General features: G+C 38.6%; 1 protein-coding gene across 1 annotated transcript in view; it reads left to right on the top strand.

Moving 5' to 3' along the window:
* LOC140234768 (TBC1 domain family member 19-like) overlaps positions 1–21,561 on the top strand; it is a 220,937-nt gene that overhangs the window by 82,025 nt on the left and 117,351 nt on the right. The window contains 1 exon segment of the mRNA XM_072314804.1: positions 1,545–1,696. Within this exon segment, the coding sequence (XP_072170905.1) occupies positions 1,545–1,696 (152 nt within the window).

Raw genomic sequence — 21,561 nt, 5'->3', positions numbered from 1 at the left:
ATTGTAGATAATGTATTGGAAAGAGTGTGAGAAAATGAAAACAGACAATGTCTCAGTTTTCTGACAATGACCAAATTATAGGAGAAGGCTGTCGAGCACCAAACTTCTCCTTTACAATATGTCCCCCCCCCCAAAAAAAAAGAAGAATACAATCAGATTTTTGCATATCAATATGAATTAACTGTCTAAATGCTACTTCAGGGTCTTAGAATATAACATCTTAGCTATATTTTGCAGAAAACCCCATTCAATTTGGTTAGGTGGTTACAGAGAAATGATTATTTTTGTAAAACATGTCATGGGTCTGATTCTTCCAAGGTTAGCACTTGGATGCTCTTGGAACTGCATAATGTGTGAACACAATGGACAGAACTTGGAGGGAAGGGATTCCTGACATGCTCTGCGAAATTCCTCATTTTTCTTTGACCACTGAAGCAAATCGGATGGGGTTTTTCTGTAAGATGTGGGTAATAAGTCATAGTTTTATACCCTGAAATTGTATTTTGGTTGATTTTCTATTTTTATACCCCCGCCAAACGAAGTTTGAAGGGGGTATATAGGAATCAGCGGACGGTCGGGCGGTCGGGCGGGCGGTCGGTCGGGCGGTCGGTCCGTTGCAAATCTTGCGTCGCGAACTACTTCCTCAGTTTTCAACCGATTCCCATTAAACTTGGCACAGATGTGTGCCTTGGGTTGTAGATGTGAAAGACGTATTTTTTGACAGTACCCAAAAGTACGTTGCCATGGTAACGGCATATTATGGGCAAAAATGGGTACAAATCTTGCGTCGCGAACTCCTCCCACAGTTTTTGATCAATTTTTATGAAATTAGGTACAGATGTTCATCTGAATATGTTAATGTGCAAGACACATATTTCCGCAGTGGCAAAAAGTGCGTTGCCATGGTAACGGCATGTTATTGGTAAAATATAGGGCAAAATACTTCATGGCAAAACTGCTTCATCAGTGTTCTTCCAATTCTCATGGAATTCATATTGAATGTTTGTCTTAGGATATAGGTCAGCATGACACATTTCTTGACAGTTACAAAAAGTATGTTGCCATGGTAACACGCTCACATATTATGAGCCAAAATGATGGAAAATTTTGTGTTGCAAACTACTTCCTCAGTTTTTGCCCAATTTCCATGAAACTTGGTACAGATGTGTGCCTTTGGTTGTAGATGTGCAAGACGCATTTTTCGACAGTACCCGAAAGTACGTTGCCATGGTAACGGCATATTAATGGCAGAAGATCAAGGAAAGATCTTGCGGATTTAACTACTTCCTCAGTTTTTTGACCAAAGCTTATGAAATGTTATTTGGCGGGGGTATAACCAGTCGCTGTAGCGACATTTCTAGTTGAAGTTATCATCACAAAGGTTCCCATTGTAATTCTTTTCTTCTTCTTTTTTTTGGAGGGGGGGAGGGGAGGACATACTGTATAGTGGTGAGATGACTGTGATCTCTGAGTTTGTTATGTTGTGACTGAAGCTTCAAACGACATTGTCAAATTAGCCCCATGACTCTTCTTTTGATACACAGAACTCTTTGACATGGACCGAGTCAAGCTTGGCCGCAGAGTCATCCAGGCCAACCACGCCGCGGTGGCCCAGCAGTACGCCAAGTGCGGCTGCCCCGGCGGCCTCAGGGGTCAAATCTGGAAGCAGATCCTGGCAGTCACTGTCGACGACATGGTGAGTTCACGGACCACTGTCACATCACTATTTTGATTTGCGGCAACTACCTTGGCTTGATGTCCAAATGCATGGCTGTATAGAAGTATTTCCAAATTCATAGTACTAATATAATTAGTGTGTTTGTTTTTTTTTTCTTTCTCAAAATTGTTTCTCAAACTGCATGTCCATCAATTATGCTGGCTAGCCTTCGAAGTGATGATGCCATTATGGTAATGTCACCATTGACATTTATAAATCTTTAAACAATGCTCGTATATCTTTCATTGCCCCCCATCTCCCAAGTATTTATTAGCATTTAAATCTCATTATTTGGCCTATCTCCCTCTCTCCTTTAACCCTCTGTGTGTTGAGGGGACTAGAGAGAACATGCTTTGTGTCAGGAAAACCCAGCTTTGTCGGTGAAATACAAGTTGTTGCATCTCTGCTCCAACTTACAACTGAAGAAACAGCAGTTGAATATTAATTTCACATCAAGATGAATGCAATGTTGCTGTAGGGGGTCCTTTCATGTTGTTGTTTATGTGTTTGTTTCCATTTGGTTTGTTTTATTTTTGCAAACACTTTGCCCATATATTAAAGTGTCATGCTGTATGATTCCATGAATCATTTAGTCTAAATATTCTGGTGTTTTATATAAAAAGCATTTGTTAATTTGATGGCGCTCAGGGGTTTTTGCATGCTGTGAAATGAGATGAGAATGTTGTTGGGAGGAGGAACAGTATTCACAACTGTTATCCTCACACAATCCAGCACTTTTCATCAGTTTTTCCTCCTTTTCCCCCGTTCATTGTACCTTCTTTTCTCCATGACGATGGTGTTTGTTCATGAAGCATTCATGGGAATCTACAAAAACCCTATATATAATGTGATGTTTTCATCGTCGCAGTGTTATTAAGATGCAGTAATGTCCCTTCCGATTGGGGGACGTGGCCAGCAGAAGGTATTAAGTGTTGGCTCCACCCAGGGGAGGATCAAGACAGATCTTGACTCCGCCCAGGGGAGGATTAAGACAGATCTCGTGTCTTCATGCATGTGGTTGATCAAATCATGAGAGCTCTTGTCATGATGCATTTTGTGGCAGTAGATTCTAGACACTGTAAGAGAAGAGAGAGAGAGAAATATATGTATAAAGATAGATAAATACATAGACAGGTAGATAAAAAGGTAGATTAATTAATATAGATAGATAAATAGATAGTTAGATAGATAGATTGATAGATAGATAGAGAAAAATATATATACACATATATGTAAGAAGATGAATAGATACATAGACAGGTAGATAGAAAAGTAGATTAGTAGATACATAGATAGATGAATGGATAGTTGGATAGATAGATTGATGAATAGGTAGATGGATCTATAGCTAGAAGGAAGATAGATATATAATGGGTGTTAAGATAGAGAGAGATGAACAGATAGGGTGAAAAGTAGAAAGATACATGTATATTGATGATGAATGTTTAATACCATTTAAAGAGTGATCCAGTTGCAATTTCCCCCTCCCCTTTAAAAAAAAAAATACCTGAAAATTATTCTCTTTATTTTTGTTGTTGACGTTGTACCAGATTTGACAATGTTTGTATTCTCTCAGGCCCCTACTTTTCCGCAAGAGGAGGTCGGGGATTAGAATGAAATTAATGACCTTGTCTGGCCAGATACGAATCTAGTTCAATCTTGCCTGAAACAACATTCAAGAGACATGCTAAACTTGATTACAACACATTCCCAAGCTTGCTACTCGTATATAGGCCTTTGCATGACATAAAAATGTCTGTCTTTATGGGTTCTGATGTGCCAGGAATAGGTTATTGATTTGATACGTATGTTGCATCCAAAGTTTGACGCTTGCTGTGACAGGTTAAAGTGGCACTTTTGCTCTGTTCATGGTCTGCCCAAAAAGCAACAAGAACAACAATAAAAAATAAAAAGCTAAAAACAAAACACACACACACACACACACACACACACACACACACACACACACAAAAGAAAGAAAAATGGCAAACACACATTCAACTTGTTCTTTCCTGAATTTTATTACAGTTGAGCTGGCACAATAGGCAGAGAGTGATGCTAACAAGAAAACAAAAATAATCACAAGATACTAGTATCGAAGAAATCCTTTATTCAGTTGTCATTCAATCATCCAAAGGTATTCCATGGTTGTGTAATGATCTATGCCTTTCCACCTGCACTCTTTGCCCAAACACACATCTCATCAATTGTGATGACTTTTATGCGACATCCTGTTTGAATGGATTGGTTGTTATGGAAAAAAAAATGGCACAATGAATTCATTTGCTTTGCACATTGTGTAAAAACAATCTAGTGAAAAGGATTTCTGATGGCCATGCTGATATCAGCTTGTCAGAAATCAGGGTATGTTTGTGAATTTTATAATTCTGAAGAGGAATCTGTTTCTCTTTGGATTGGATAACTCAGTTATGAAGACTGGATGGAAATTGAACTGTTGCCAAATCAGATTTGAAATATTAAGCTAAGCGTGCATTCTAATTCCCTGGCAAAAATAAAAGTGATTGATTTTGCTGTGAATGCTTGTTTTGCAAAGTCTGTGCATTTGGTTACAGCTTTTTGTTATAATGCTGACTAGCCAATGAAGAGATAAAATGTGGCAAGCCTGCTGAAAATAATTTGTCTGAATCTACCAAGCATTATCACTGGTATGGGGCAAGTTTCATCATCTTATTGTGGTAGAAAATATTTTTTATTTCAGGTATGAAGGATGTCATTTGCAATAATTTTCATATATCAACACTTCCATATCTTTCATGCATGCTTTACCATGGTTATTATTATTATCATTATTTTTAAATTGAATGATTTAATGGTATGTCTGCTCAGGCAAAGAATTTTTTTCTGCCATTTTCCTTTATACATATCTGGTTCAAATACTACTCCATCTTATATGTGTGTGTCCATTTGTGTGCGTGCATGTGAGGTGTGTCTTTGTGTGTTACCATGATAGTGTGCATATGATGATCTAAGTTTGTGTGTCTTTGTTAGATTATGTTTTTGTGTCTGTATGATGGCATATAGAAGCAGATGTGTGTGTGTTTGTGTCAACATGATGCTGAGAGTGGTGATTGTACAAGCATGTGTATGTGTGTATTGGATGACTGGGTGGCATAGCATGTGCCTGCTGAATTGTTGACTTAGCAGTAATCTGGATTGTTTTGATTGAAATGATCAAATTGCTTCTACCCAATCAAACCTTTCAACCTTCTCCTCCCCCACTACAAAATAAAGAAGAAAGAAAGTCAGAATGGAAACAAGGTGAAAGTCCAGCACGTTTTTCATTATGTATAAGGCAATATTTGGAGATGTAATGAAAAAAACAAACAGAGCATCACATCACGTTCCCACCAATTGAGCTAGCTGGTGGAGCATATGAATGTTGCATGAAATTTTTATCTGTGACAGCTGAGAGAATTTATATTCGTACTTCCGAGCGAGGGGCCTCCGCAGAAATGGATCTGATCCAGGGGGAGGAAATTATAGTTGATTTCATAACAGCGGGAAAAATGTGAGGATGGTATTTTTATCATTCTCCAGTACCTCCCCCCCCCCACCCCGCCCTGCATCAAGTTTACAATCAAGGTTGTGCTTGTGATGATTCAGAAGTTTTATTTCATTTCTTGTTATGGTCATGTAGACGTAGCAGTAAGCTACAAAACAGATTAGAGGAGAAATTGTGGTTGTTTGGTTTGTTATTTTTCCCCCTGAAGGTCAGACCCACCCCGATGCTGCCCAATTTCCGAGAAGAGTTTTGTTGAGATGCATCAACTGATACTGGTGCTCTTATCTTCGGGGAATCATTCCATTTTCGTCCTGTGTCACCAATCACCCACTGATTTGCTGGGTAAAAGAATTCTTTGTGCCGCCCACGAATGGATTTTTCATAAAATTTGCAATACCCGCTGATCACATACCTAAATTTCCTGCTAGTTGTTGCGCATTCTAGTTGTCTCTTTTCATTTTCTTTTTGAAGTAAATTCCACCTGACCAAGGGTATTTTTTGGACATACACAAAGTTCAAAGTAAAACTCAGTGCAGAACACAGAGAGATGGTGAAAATAGAAAGGAAGAATTAGAAGGGGGAAATAAGCTTAAAGAAGGTCTGGACTTGTACAGCTGTAGAGAGTTAGCTGTAATATATACATTTACATACATATGTACACACACACACACACACGCACACAAAATTATGATATATTTTGTTGTTATTTCAAGTACATACTGTACATATATATGATTTTTATTTCTTTCTCTTTTTCTATTTTTTTCTTTGTTACTGTATATGTAATGTATTGTGGGATGTTTTCATTTTTGTAAATTTGTGGGGCAACTAGAATTCAAAATATTTGCATGCAAATGCATTGCCTCCTGTACCACCAATGCACTGTACTGTATGTCCTCTTCAGAGTGGAAGGTGACTTACAGTATCTCCTGAAAAGGGTTCATACTTTACTTCTCATAAGAAGTGTGTACCTTTGGCATGGTTCTAGATTGCATGTTCAATCACTCACAAAAAATTGTGCCACAATTCGCAATTCGTAAATTATCATACCCATGAGAACATATGGCATGTACGACATTAGCTGAACTCCAACTCTGTCACACAAGGATCTTTGGAACTGGAGGAGAACATGTGGCAATAGAAAACTGTGTTGATATTCAGATTCAAGAGAGACTACTTACAGGAGACCTCCGGATGATTTTCAGATTTTTACATTTGAACAGTGATAAATTACTTATACTGAGTACAGAGTTTCAGAATTTATAGTGATTTGGACGAGGAATAAGAATGTATTCAAAATTCATAACAAATTGCAATGAACAAGGATGATGACATGGCAGCCTCACCATAAGAATTCATGAGTTGGGGCTCAAGAAAGCAGAACAAAAGAAGTTATGCATACATTGCACACAGGTGAACTTGTCAATCAAGGGGTATTGTAATGAAATTACACTGCTACATTTCTGAAATATGTGAAGCTCCTATGTCATCAACACTGTTCAGTGTTATTTGTTTAAGATTGTTTGGAGTATTGGTTTCTCTGCTCAAAGACCACAATAAATTCCACAAACCTATACATGGAGCTGTTCGTTAATGTGCTACATGACGTGAAATTATGAAAATCGTCTGGAATGCCCCTTTAATACTTTTTACAGTCTGTGGTGGGGGGGGGGGGGGTGGGAAATTGGAAACCAACGCAGAGAGGCATTCAGAGTGTGAGGAGCTGATAGAAAGTTTGATGGATAGGGAGATAGTATCAGAGGTTAATAGAAAAAATGAATGAAAGGAGAGATTGATAGGTGGAGGGAGATATGGGGTGGATAGGGAGATACAAGTACATGTAGGTTACTGTATAAGCTGTTCTTTTCATGTACAGATATTTTTGCGAAGGAGGAGGTCATGGATATTTTTCCGCGAGATGTTGTTTTCGCAATTTTGACACCTACAGCATAGTGTAGGCTATCAAAGGCGCACTAATGCCTGTTACTTCAGATTATTTTCTCATGCTATCTAATTTGTGATCCAATAGTGATTTGCCAAGATTCGCAAAACTAAACCCTCAAAAAAAAATAGTTACAGCTTATACAGTATAAAGAGAAATATGAGTGGATTGATAGATTGATAGACAAAGGGAGAGATTGGCATGAATCTTGAATAGATTGATGAGTAAATAGATAAGAATAGAGAGATTGACAGGTAGATATAGGGAGGAAGGGGGGAGGGGAGGAGGGAAGGGAATGAGAATGGACAAATACACAGAAAGAATGACAAAGTCATCATAAAGGCATGTGATTTGTTACAGGTATGTGGACCTGATTTGTGAGTTAACACAAAGAAATCAAGGACTGTGTGTACTGTATAAAATAAACGAGCAGAACTTTCCAAGCAAGATGATTTTGCACCAGTACCTGTGCGTGCATTTTGCAATTTTCATGATCAAGTTTCGATCAGCAATGCATCTCTCCGGCAATTTGTGGGGCAGCCTTCAATTAACATGGAAATAGGGCCTAGTAAATGTTACCCATCATACTTTAATAACTGTTAGGTAGAAATATGTGCTTTTTTATACGCAACTTTGGAGCTTGGATGTGCAAATCTACAGCTAAACAAGAAGGAGACAGACTTCCAAGTATCCCTATATTCCTGCCCATAAATGATCTACTAAAAAGTAATGTGGATGTTCTATTTTGAAACCAGCTTTTTCTTCTTCTTAACTCTTTATTCCTCTCCAGCATAATGAGATTAAACCCTTCTTCTTTATATGGATGGCTAATTTTCCTTTCCAAGAGAATAGTCAATGCAAAAGATAAGAGTCAGTTAATAAGCCCTATTTGAGTAAAAAAAAAAGTGCAACATGAGATGAAATTAAAGGAGAGGAAGGCATGTTGATTCTCATCATTACATGTCCCACTTCTATCATTATATCACTCTCAACCTTAACCAGTATTATCGTATACAAGCTTGTTATTGGTGATGGAATACACAGGGAAATGCTTATTATTTGCCTCAGCCTTCAGAAGACCAAAGTGGCAAGTTGGCTGACCAAAATCAATGTCTATTCCACTAGGGGGAAAAAAAAAGTAGATCTCTGTCAATTTTGCTTTGCAGCGCCGCACATGTTCTAGATTTCGCAGTGTGTCCTACTCCGAGATGCTTCAGGAGGAGTATTGGTTTGTAACCTCTGGGCGTGGTACTCTCATCCCCTTCTCTCCATAGCAACACCTCCCAGGTATGCAGGGAGTAACCCGCGTAGTCTTCCAAGAAATCCGCAGAGTGAGAGTTAATTCAAAGGCAGGACTTCAGCCGCATCCAGGGGGATGCAAGCCGTGTTTATGCAGGGTGGAGTAGTTTGATGTCTTCTTTCTCGCCGCAGAAGAAATTGGTTTTCCCCATCTCTTGTTTTTCCCCCATATATCAAGATTACGCTGATTGTGAGTTGGTTGTACAATCAAACTTCCAGAATCACCTCTACTCTTTGATTGACTCTGAAGAAGTGTACTTAAACTCTTTCTTTTGTATATTTCCTTATAACATACACTGCTAACGGGTTGCACTGTTTTTATTTTGGCAACTTCAAGATCAAGTACATTTGTAGGTAAGCAAACTGTTGTGCAAAGCTTACAGGACAGGCAATGTCTCTGGCCTTGCCTTGTACACTTGATAAACTTGTGGAGAATGGACGTGACAGCTTGATAATCTTCAAAATATCCTCAGACTTCAGTAGAGAGGGATGATGGAGCTGACATTAATGATGATGAATTTGCTGCACCGGAGTAAACATTGATTCTTGATTCCCCCCCCCCCCCCCCCAGTGCACAGTGACATCCAGGCCAATGATTGGTAGCATTTGTTGGGGGAATCCCTTGGAGATGTTACTCATTCAAGCATGTAAAAAATGATTTGACCAAATCATTTGTGACATACTTCAGCCTGTTAATAGTGCTGTTCTCATTACACTCACAATAACTATTTTTTTTTCCAGGTCACGATCATGATTTGCGACCCAAATTTCAAAATATTTGAAGTGACAAATGGAACATTTTTCTTTTTTTTGCAAAATTAGTTTCCTCATCCAAATTGCAGAATTTTTCTTTCAAAAAGAAGTAAAGTTGTGCAGTGAGAATGATGACCGCAAAAAAAAAAAAATCAGAAATTTAGATAATCATGACTCAAAAAGTTTTAAAATTTTGTATGATGGGAGTACTGTAAATCAAAAAGACTCTACTCTGATTGTGACCCCAATTTCAAAAGTTTTGCAGTGAGAATGGCACTAATATCGCATGAGTTGTTTGTACCATATCTCATTGTAAGATTTGTTGTAACTCATTGAGGACCGGATGATTTTGCTACAACACGCAATTCCCATGTCAGACACCTACCCGAGTATACTCGGGACTCGTCCTCAACATTTTAGAGAGGCGGCCTGATGTGGCCTTGTTGTTGACAGAGAGTGCTGAGGTTGACATTTCACATTTACAACCACACAAGAGTAACTGAGCACAGCTAATAGAGACAGGTACAATACTGTCAGATGAGAAAATGAAAGGGGCTACTACAACAATCTTCATTTTCCCCTACAGTTCTGGCATGATAAATCATCATGTAGGCCTAGCCTGACACTTGCATTCTATTTGATATTGAAAATCAACCATAAAGTTTAACAAGAAAAATGCAAGGTAACTTGTGTGTCTTATCCTTAGACTCCTAATGTACTTGAATTGATTTGATTCCAGCACATGACATAACTGTACCTGCAATTAGGAAGTAAAAGCCTGTAAAGTGTAGCACTGACTCCCGCGCTCCATCCCCCCCCCCAAAAAAAAAGTAACAAAAAAACAACAGCAAAAACACCAAAACCAAAAACAAAAGCAAGCAAACAAAATAAGCATAACAAACTGGAATTGACCAAAACAGGCATGTGCCTAGATCAAACTGTGTACGTCAACGCCATTTGGTGCATGCACGGACCCCACATAACTGCTTGAAAAAGCTTTCTCGGAATCTTAGAAATCCGTCATTAATTCCGTCCAAACTTTACGCCCGCTGCATCCCCCCTGCTACTCATCCCCTCTCAATCATGTCAAAAAGTGCAAGGGATGAGGATGACATCTTCCAATGCCTCGCACTCCCTCTACCCCTCCCCTCCCCCTCCCCCTCCCCCTACCACAGATTTATTAGAGCTTGGATGACCCCCAGGTATTCCGCCCATCACTAATCCATTATGATAATTTGCGATGTGCCTCCAAGCATGCAATGAGGAACAAAAACTTTGCTCTGTCTTAGATGTGTACGTGGAAGGGGCTAGGTACAATCTGTAAGTTTTGTGGATGGTCGAGGGATATGACGAAAATTTGACGCATGAATCTTCAAGGATGTGTGTCATGCACACATACACAATCACAATCAGCAACCAGGCTTACCTCCTGAACATGACTATATGCACAATATCCTTTCTACCATGAGTAGGACTGGTCCTGTAACAATTAAAAAAAAGTTTTTGATGATATAAGAGATATAAAATGAGGATATGTAATGCAAGAAATATTTGGTATCTATCATGCACCTGATAGTTGAAAACCCAGAAACAACAATACAGTCCATTTCTTCCTCTGTTTAGTGTAATCATAAAGTTTGCTGATGAATGTGTTGGTAAGCACACTGGAGTGTCTTGTTTTGTTTTGTTTTTGTGTGTGTGTGTGTGTGTTTTTTTTTTTTTTTTTTTGTTTGTTTTTTTTGCCAATTGGCATGGATGTTTGGAAACTAATTATCAATGAATAGAAATTACCTAATCCCATATTGTATCACCATGGCATTCCTGCTGGGCTAAGGCATGTTGCTATACCTGAGTGGGCTTGCTAATCTACAACTATTGATCAAGTTTGTATAGATTACTGCATGCTGATTAAAAAAAAAAAAATCACAATTAATAAATGTGACTGGCAATTAGCATCAAATCCAATCCTTGTATCCAATTTTAAAGCATTAATGATCCCTTTATAACATATGAAGTCTTGAAAGGAATTGATGACACATTTCAGTGTAACTTTAAAATTCATATATAATTATGTATAGATGTAAAAGTAAAAGTGAATATATGTATACATACATACATATATATTTACATATGTACATACATACATACATATATATCAAGAAGTTTAAATGCAAAAACCGATATGTCCATTTTTGTCAACTTATGAAATCTAAGATTGAAGCTTCTGAAAAAAAAAAAAATATATATAAGAGATGATTTTAATGATATCTTTGTAAATATATCTTGTTATGCACTGAGTGCAGTATCAATTACATTTTCAATTTTCTCTAATCTATGATAGTCTTACTCTAAGAAAAAAAAAACCCATTGAAAATGGCATCTGTTTTTGCTTTCATATTCTTCATATTTATATTTATTGATTTACTTTTGGTTACTTTTAATGTGCAAAGTATATTGTTTGATCTACAGAGGTTGGTAGCCCTGCATTAGTCAGTATTGATTACAGATAACCAGACCTTCTTGCTTTCTTTGAGAAGCACAACAATGGATACAGATACCTCCCTTCTCTATAGATAGAAGATTAATTTTCCATTCCAGTGAAACACACACACACATAGTCACACTGTTAATACATATATCATTAGCGTCGGATGTCATCAAATAATCGACAGGATAGGATCACAATGACACATGTAGGACTGAGGGGATTTCCCTTTGTAGACAACGGGTGAAAGTAATGCAGAGAGGTATCTGCTTTTTTGGAACGCAAGAAAGTCATTCATGGAAAGTAATGTAGTATCTGCTTTTTTTGGTTTAATAGGAAAAGAAGAAGTTCACTTATAGAGATACACTGTATTTCTCATTCATTAAACACTAGCAAAGAAAGTGAAATATGAGAGGACTTTGTTTGAATCAACAACAAGAAGAGAAGGAATATGAATACATATGGTAATGAAAATATGCAGTTAGAGCTGATAAGAGTAAAAAAAGAGTACTGTAAAGCAAGGTACAAAATCAGCACCGTGAAATTTTCATGTTGTGGAGCCAATGACTTTTTTTTGTTTGTTTGTTGTTGTTGTTTTTTTGCGGCATTAGATTTCCCCAAATTGCTACTGGCATTCAATGCATATAGTGTGGACAAGAACTTTCACATGCATTTTAATTTCATGAATCTTGGCTCTTGGTAAATTCAAAAAAATTAAAGTGCATACAAACTTGTCTGGTTTTACAGTAAAATGTGAAATTTACTGTGTATCATACTGTTAGTTTGTGCCTCATCCGTCAGTTCTCTGCCGTGCTTTTAATGATTTAATGTTGATTCTTTTTTTTTGTTTTTGTAGGGTTTTTTTTTCCTGCTGCAGTAAAATAAGACATAAACTTGAGCTAGAGCCTGAGGGAAACTTTTCAATGTTGGAGTGTGAGATAAATGCCCGAGTGTGTCAGTGTTGGCATACAGGAAACCATGCATATTGATAGCAAAAGAAGAAGATTGAAGAGAACAAACTTTCCAAAGTTTATAAAACAGCGGATATAAAGACCAAAGATAATGTGTAGCCATGGAGTGCAGGGTCCTTTTGGCATACTCTGCGTGGGCATGTGCTTGTGTGATGGCAACCCAAAACCAACATCCTTAATTAGTGGTTTTTATGTTTATAACTCTCAGGCCCATTTTGCGCTAGCGAGTGGGAAATGTGATCCCAAAACATCCTGTGAAGTGAGGTTATAAAAGTGTTGTTGTATACCAATACTGAAAAGAACCAGCACCTTGATGTGAATCTTTCAAAGAAGGGAGTATGGCGTATATGATAGAAACATAATCCATGTCTCATTTTACACCTCTGGTTCCTGCAGAAGAATATAAAGAGGTTTTGTTTTACTTGTGGAGTATTTTTATCTGTGGACAGTAATATAGCTGCTCCCAAATTAGAAATATGAGAGTATCGCCTTTCAGTATCCATTGCGGCAAGACATGGCTCCTTATACAACTGTGTCACTGTCTTTATCCCAGAATATCTTTGCTGTCAGTGTGGACCTACTTTTCAAATTATAGAAGAAGTTTTACTCTCTCTCTCTGTCTGTCTATCTGTCTGTCTGTCTTTCTCTCATATGCACCTTCAGAGTAAGTAGATAAAACACTTCTCTGTTGTTTCTTTATCATATCTTTTTTTTAGGGGGTGTCTCTGAAGAAGTTACTCATCCAATGCCCATAATAAGTTCTCCCCTACTTGCTGAATATCAAACTCTTTAATCTTGTGGTGCAACCAGAAGATAAAACAAGCTGTCCAAGTGAATCAACAATACAATGTAACAACAACAGCAGCAGCAGCAGCAAGAACAACAACAACAACAACAACAACAACAACAACAACAGCAGCAGCAACAACAACAACAACAACAACAGCAACAACAACAACAAGTACAACAACAGCAACAACAACAACAATGACGACGATTCAAAGACTCTATCCGCTTTGGCATGCTTTATCAGTGTATAGTTTGAACTAAAATCCAGGATGTACCAGTTTCATATTGAATGCCATCCATTGTAGATGGAATATTAATGTTAGATTTAGGAAAACAAAATCCTGAACCTGAAAGGGATTAAGAATTTATACATGGAAAGTGGATTATGGATTAGTCATGCATTATATATACTTGGCACATAGTGGGCCACACATCATCATACAAATCTCATTCACGCAGTACTTGCTGTTGGGCGGGAGCTCAGTTGTCTAGTGGAGATGACACCTGTCGGGAGATCAGGAGGTTGTAGGTTCGAATCCTGCTCCAGTATGTATGCCCTTATTTCTTTAATCATGTCTACTACTAAAACACTGATCAATTCAGTGTTTTTTTTTATGTAAAAGCAGGGGCAATTTTTCAATCAGTTGAAATCATACAAATCTTTCTTTTAGTAGAGGTGGGTGTTAGGGCAGGGTATATGACACAAACTGATAGTCATAATAAGTAGGCATATTAAAAGTTGACATCACATGCACAGATATGTAGCGATGACAACAGGCCGAGTTTGATGCTACTTGTTGGTGAAATGGTAAAATCATTTAGCTGCATGGTGGAATATACTTTGCAATGAGTGAAATTCAATACTAAGCAGTTCATCAGAAGGTTAACGAGGTGATTATCTACTTTCACACTTGATTATATCACTGCATGCACCCTTCTATAGAAGGATCACAACATCGCATATGTTTATAAAATATGTAACTGTTATATATTTTGGTTTACTGCACTTCTGTGGTAGAAGTTAAAATACTTTCTATAAGCAATGAAAAATATGGGGAAATAGCATTCATTGTTTGGAAAAAGAGGAATTGTGCAATCTCACTTGTCAAAATATTATCAGTTTTTTTTTCTTTCAATCTTGTAGACCCTTTGTACACTATTGAGAGGAATTTATGTGTTTATGTATGCTTTATTATTGAATTATTTATCAAGTGAGCAAAACATCCCAATATTATCGCATGTGCCATACCATTATAAGCCTTGAAATACAGCTCAAACCTCAGTCTAAAATGCAACATCAAATCATGAGGCTCCCATTTTGAGAAATGTCTGCTCTTTTCATTAAGTTATTTTTACTTTGCAGTGTACTAGTTTGTTCGGTGTTTGTTTGTTGTTTTTAAGAGGGATGTTGTTGTTGTTTCCCCTGTTATGAATCAGATATGAAGGTTTTGTTGTTGTTTTTTTTTCTTATTATAGATATGAAACACAGCACCACAGTGCCAGTTTGATTATTGTTCCAGGCAGAGTTGTTGATCAAGCTTGTAAAAACATTAATTAACTGCCTCCCCATGCTTGCCCTATGTTCTTTAATCCACTGAAGCAGTAGATTTGGCTGTTGTGTCCAATATTGTAAAGATTGCTCCTTTTTTCTTTTGTTTTCTTTTGTTTATGTATGTGTGTGTGCGGGAGGGGGGGTTACCTCTGAACCATTTTTCTATATTGTAGCATTCATATTCTGACCCACCCCTCCCCCCCCCCTTTCCACGTTCAGTACCCTAACCAAGTGTGGGGACACAAGGAACATCATGGGGTTCTGCTCGAGACGGTTCATAATACACACTAGCAATCATCCATCTATTATTCAGTTAAGTCAGGGGAGTCACTAATTAATGAGCTTTTACGGCCAAACCCGCATCTGCGCGGGGGAAAAGAAGAAAAAAAAATAGAGAGAAGACCTTGGATTCTGTAAAGAGAGTACCTTGAGAGGTATCCAACCTTAGCGGAATGCACCACTCACCCTGACTTTCAAGAGATCAGATAGCAAACACTGAGCTTCTTGCCATGATGGTTTTCGCAGAAGCTGAAGGAGATGATTACAAAGTAGGAAAGGGTCGCATCCTTCCCTGGATTGTTTCGGTAAACTGGCTAAAAAGAACCCTAAAATTGGCAGAAAGGGGAGCATCACCAGTCATTCTTAGAGCTGAGTATGCTATAGGAAGAGAAAAACCACGTAGAGAGGAGCTAGCCCATCGTTTTGTTGGCATCCGGTGGTTGGGTCAGGTGGTGGTGGACTGTGGGATGGGGAAGAAGATGATTGGTGGGTTGGGATGGGGAGGAAGGGGGAGGGGAGGGAGGGGGAGAGGGAGATGGGGGGAGGAGGAGGGGGCTACACAATCTGTGGTAGAATTAAAGATTAATGGTATTACTGATCAAAGACTAATGGAACAATCTGTATCATCCATATTAATGCAGTGGAATGTCATAATTAGGACACTGGGGAAGTTAGAGACGAAAAAAAAAAAAATGGACAAGACAGGTCAGGAATCACAACCAAGCACCATTCACCATGTGATCACATGGGAACTAATTTGTGCTTTGAGTATGTGGGTTCACCACTCATAGATAGCACTGGTCTATTTCCTAGCTGACTGTTTTGACTGCCTTGAGGTCCTTGTATTTGCTGCAGTGTTCCACAACATTTTTTCACTGCCCTTTGAGACCTGTATGGAAAAAAAAATGTGACAATATCAAAACAGCCTTATTTCAGTTCTAGACATTTACCCTCTGGACAATTATCCCAAACCCTTTCCCTGACCCTAAACCTAATCCTAACCTTTAACCTAACACTTACCCCAATATTTGCTTTAACCCTTTCACTAACCTTTTTTTTTTGTTGGTTTTTTTTTTTTTTTTTTTTTGGGGGGGGGATGAATTGTCCTTATACTCCTTATTTCACTATTTGTTGGTGTTCGGTATTACTTATCTGTATTAACACTGTGTTAACACCAGTACACCAGATTTGAATGCACAATTGCAAGAATTCATGTGCTGACTATTATACACCTGGCAGTCCATTTGGCTCAGAGACCTCTTTTCCCAACCTGCTCAAATCATAAGAAATCTTTTTCAATATGAGATCTAAATTCAGCTGTGACTTCTGTTTTCTCATACCCTGACCTTATCAGCAATCTCTCACTTGGGTATCAAATGTTCTTTGAGTAAACTTGTGTGTAATGTCCTGCAAAGAATGGAAGATCAAATTGGATATCTTTTTTAAACCCGTTGAGGATGGACTGATCTTGCTACGACACGCATTTCCCATAGACACTTGCCCGAGTATACTCGGGACTTGCCTGACACTGACTTAGACACCTGCCCGAGTATACTCGGGACTTGCCTGACACTGACATAGACACCTGCCCGAGTATACTCGGGACTTGCCTGACACTGACATAGACACCTGCCCGAGTATACTCGGGACTTGCCTGACACTGACATAGACACCTGCCCGAGTATACTCGGGACTTGCCTGACACTGACATAGACACCTGCCCGAGTATACTCGGGACTTGCCTGACACTGACATAGACACCTGCCCGAGTATACTCGGGACTTGCCTGACACTGACATAGACACCTGCCCGAGTATACTCGGGACTTGCCTGACACTGACATAGACACCTGCCCGAGTATATTCGGGACTTGCCTGACACTGACATAGACACCTGCCCGAGTATACACGGGAACAGTTAATGACAAACAAGTGGTACATGCATTTCTGTGATACTCGACTGTTGGAGGATCAGCACGATGAGTTTTCTCTCTTCAAGTTTGTTCTTTTTTTTCCCCAAGATGCTAGAAGGAATCCTCATTTCTTCTGCCTTTTCCTCCTCCTCATCTCCTTTTTATTTTTTTTTTCCTGTAGGATGGTTTAAAAAGTGAAGATATTGTCCTCAGATCAGTGATCAAGTGTGATATTCATCTAGACCTGAGGAAATTGGCAGAGTCCTTTCTAATTATGGAAAGTGAGCAGCTAGAGAAATAATCATAACCATTGAAGGGTCAGCCGAGGTGTTTATCAGACATTTTGGCCTTATTTTGTCACCGATATGGCTGTGTGTGCTAATTCTGCCTGTATGTCTTTGCTCACCAATCTCTTCAAAGATATGGAGTAACATCATTGCGAGTGGTGTTAATTGAATATTTAATGCTAATCACACTTGAATCAGTGGGTACACTGGCAGGAATTTTAACCAAGGCAGTGTTCCTAGACAGAAGAAAAAAGGCACCCCTTAGTGAGAAGCACCCTCCTGATCTCAATGTTGAGTAGCCTCTCTTGCTCAGCACAGTGCAGTCACAGTGCAACTTTTTTTTCCCACTGTATTTGTCGCTATTCATGAAGTAAAATTGCCAGAAACATTTAATATCATCGTAAAGCTAGGAGAAGACAGCACAAGCACCCTAGAGAGACGAAGAATGTTCCAGGCACACTTTCACCTCCATTGTTCCCGCCATACCCCTGTGGGTGTAATAGGGTCCTTACTTGAATTGATGGACAGTAGTGTCATGTCCAAATTAAGAGTAGATTCTCAGAAATTGTGTGAGCTTAGACTTGAGAGAATTTCTAACTTCAATTAATAAAGGACATCATAGTAATGAAGCTATATTTAGTGTCTTTTAATCTGTTTTTTTCTCTTTCTCTGTCCCTGTCTCTCTCTCTTTGTGTATCATGTAAAATATAGATCAGTTGAGACAGATCAGTTTCTCTTCTTCCTGCTTTTAGGTAATTGTATCTCTAGGCGATATAAACAAGGTAGCATCTACATAAAGCACTGGTAATTCCAATATGTTGTCAGTGTACACTATATATATATATATATATATATATATATATATATATGAATACATATATTTTTTTTCTTTTTATTTCACCCCCCCCCCCCCCCCATACGCACTATGTATCTGTCTATAGTTAGTCTGTTAGATGTAATGGGGCTAGGTCAAAATGGAATTGAAAAATGTCACCTAGGGCATAGCATGTTATTTGTCTGTGTAATGTATGATATGAGGATGACACACATACAAGCACGTCCCTGGAAATACAAACTGTGCCAGAAGAGTGTTTACTACTTTCTTCTTTTCTCCCCCAGTGAAACTCTTCTCGTTTTTCATCTTTGTCCTTCTTTTGCTCTGACCATCTTTTCCTTTTCACTCCTTTTTTTTTTTTTGTGTGTGTGTGTGCATCTCATGAACTATATTTCGCGAAGAGCACCCGACTCGCGAAATTCGCGCAAATAAAAACCTCGCAAAATATTTGGCGTATACAGTATATGTATCTATTTAAACCAAGTGTATCTTCAACTGAGTGATGTTGACCAGTCTTTGCACAATATTGGCACAATATTCCTTATGATGACCTTATTTCTCTCTGCTCCCCCCACTTCTGGAAATGAGAGCATACCTTTCTTTGGTCTGTCTATATCTCAAGCCCCATTTTAACAGGGTCTTTCGAGCCATGACAACGTCCAGGCAATCTTTTTGCAAAATGTTGCAGGGATGTTGTCGCTGTAGCTTTTGCCAGATTCTACACTAGCCAGGTAGGGTAATTACCCCAACATTACCACGACAACCCTTCTGTCAAGATGCTCTCACGGTAACATTCCAATGATACACTCAATACAAATGTGCAATAGTCCAGACAAAATGACACATTCCGCGCCAATCATGTGCTTGGATTGTAACCACACCCCTTTCGTGCATGAATGGGTAGGTTGTTATGGAAACCTGCCTGGAAAAGGTTTTGGCTGCCTGTGTGTCTGTTTAATAATTAGACAATACCCTTTGCTCTCTCCTTTGGTTTTATTGGCCGAGGCGAAGAATTTTGTTCTGTGAATATTGTCCTGATGTTGTTGGGGTAAGGTCTATTAAAACAGGGTTTGAGGATGTTGTCAAAGAGAAGTCATGCAAATTGTACAGGTTTCAGGCATTGTTCCTCTTAAGACATTTTTCATTTACCTGAACTGATTTTGCCACAACACACATTTTCCATAAGCACCTGCCCTGGTATACTTGGGACTAGTCTTCAAAGGATTAACTTCAAACAACCAATTTGCAGCACAACAGTTCGAATCTTCCATCCCAGTTTTCATTTATATTACAGTTCGACCTCGATTATCCGGCCTCCTTTTATCTGGAAATCTCTATTATCCGGACGCGTTCACGCAGTGAAGGACTTTTTTTTGTCATCCAAAAATTGAGAAAAAACAGTGACTTTCATGGATCTATTTCACTAATTTCATAAGATGGGCATGATAGGTTTCTCAATCTCTAGTGAGGTAAAACATGTATGATTTTCACATAAAGCTGTACTTTATTTTTGTGAAGAAGGGACTACAATTTTGCGCAGGCTAGCATAGATTACACCACCGTTGAGGGGTACGCTACCTGCCTAGCTGCCAGTGCACTGGGACGGCAGCTTGGACGGCAACTATAATTAACATTGTGTCTCCCATATCCGACCAATTCGCTTATCCGGATGAGTACCGGTCCCGACATGGCCGGATAATCGAGGTCGAACTGTATATAAACGAATATTGTACATTTGATGCAATATTTGGTACCCTGGGGTACCAAATGAAAATTCGCCATTTTGTTGAATTAATTTTTTTTCTTCAGCGCTGTACCCTGGCTTACCAAAAAATGTGTCAAAATATTTTTTAGTATTATTTTAGTATTATTATGCACAAAAATGTTTTCTTATTTGTGATTATGCAACAATTAATGTATGCAACTAATAATCATTTTCTGCTCTGAACCTTTTTCTTTCACATTTCATCTCTTATTATCGACCATTCGCGCACGCGTAGAAGATTATAAAGATGGCAGCCCACATGATCAAATTTTGAAGAAATACAGTTGATTTTGGGGTGAATTTTCTGGGCTTTCGGTGATTATCTTTTTTTTCCTGAAAAATAAAAGTTACGGTAGATGATGTTTACAAAACGGTGTGGTGTTAGAAATTACTTCGAAAAACACCTATGGTGCTAGTTCATTGCGACGACTTTGCCGTATCCGAATTCGGAATCGGCGTATCTGAATTCGGATACGCATTATAAATAATGGGCATGAGATGGCGCTATACAACGCGGTACCCCGGGTTACAACGGTACCCCGGTGTACGGCGTGCCGAATCATTTCTGGTCAGTTTTTTCTTTTGTTGGATTCATTAGAACCAATTAGTATTTTGTACTGTGATCAGTTACTTTTCTTGATATAATTGTGCACATTCCTGTCCACATCAAACAAAACAGAAATGTTTAATTATTTTCCTCCTGCCTTTTTGCTCATCTTTTGCAAAAGGAAGATAAAAGTGCATTATCTTGATTTATTAGTTCATTTCGAAAGTATGATGATGCATATTAAAGATGTCTTGTATTACGGTGTTGAACTGGTCATACTCTTGAATTCTGTTGATTCCTGAGCTTGTAATTTGATGCTGCGCTTTCTCTCACTTGTTACATTTCTCGTTCAGCCTCTTTTTTCTCTTCTGGGTCTTTAGCCCATTTTCCTTTCTCTTTCCCCCAGCCCGTTTGCCTCCCATACTTCACAAACTCTCTCCACTCTATGGCATCTCATATTTCCCACTGACAATCAACCCTACTTCCTAGCATTTTCAACTTAGCCAGTTTCCCCTCGTGCTTCAGTATCCTGGGCTGACATACTTCTTGCGGAAAGTTGTATTTTTTTCTTCTCCAGTTCCTCCCTAAGATTCCTGACTTCTCTTAAGGAGGAGTTACCAATGGCAACCAGAAGAAGGGATGGCTAAGATTTGATGCAGGAGTTTTTAGTTTTGATAATTAGTGAAGTCACTGACTTTGTTATCAATGATGGTGCATAGTCCACCTCAAAGAGGACAGTGATGTAAAGGATCACATGTTCTGCAATTTGTCATAGCAGTAGTGGCAACATGATTGGAACCTTTGCAAATGCACAGTGTTTCTGACTCAGTTCACAGTGGGCAATGACACGTGATCAGGTACCCCTTGAGCCTCTGTGATTCTTTGTTACACTCTTCACTCAAGCA

The sequence above is a fragment of the Diadema setosum genome, chromosome 11 (assembly GCF_964275005.1).
Source record: "Diadema setosum chromosome 11, eeDiaSeto1, whole genome shotgun sequence".
Lineage (NCBI taxonomy): Eukaryota > Metazoa > Echinodermata > Echinoidea > Diadematoida > Diadematidae > Diadema > Diadema setosum.
Note: the sequence above shows the minus strand (reverse complement) of the source record. Positions and strands in the feature narration are given on the sequence as shown.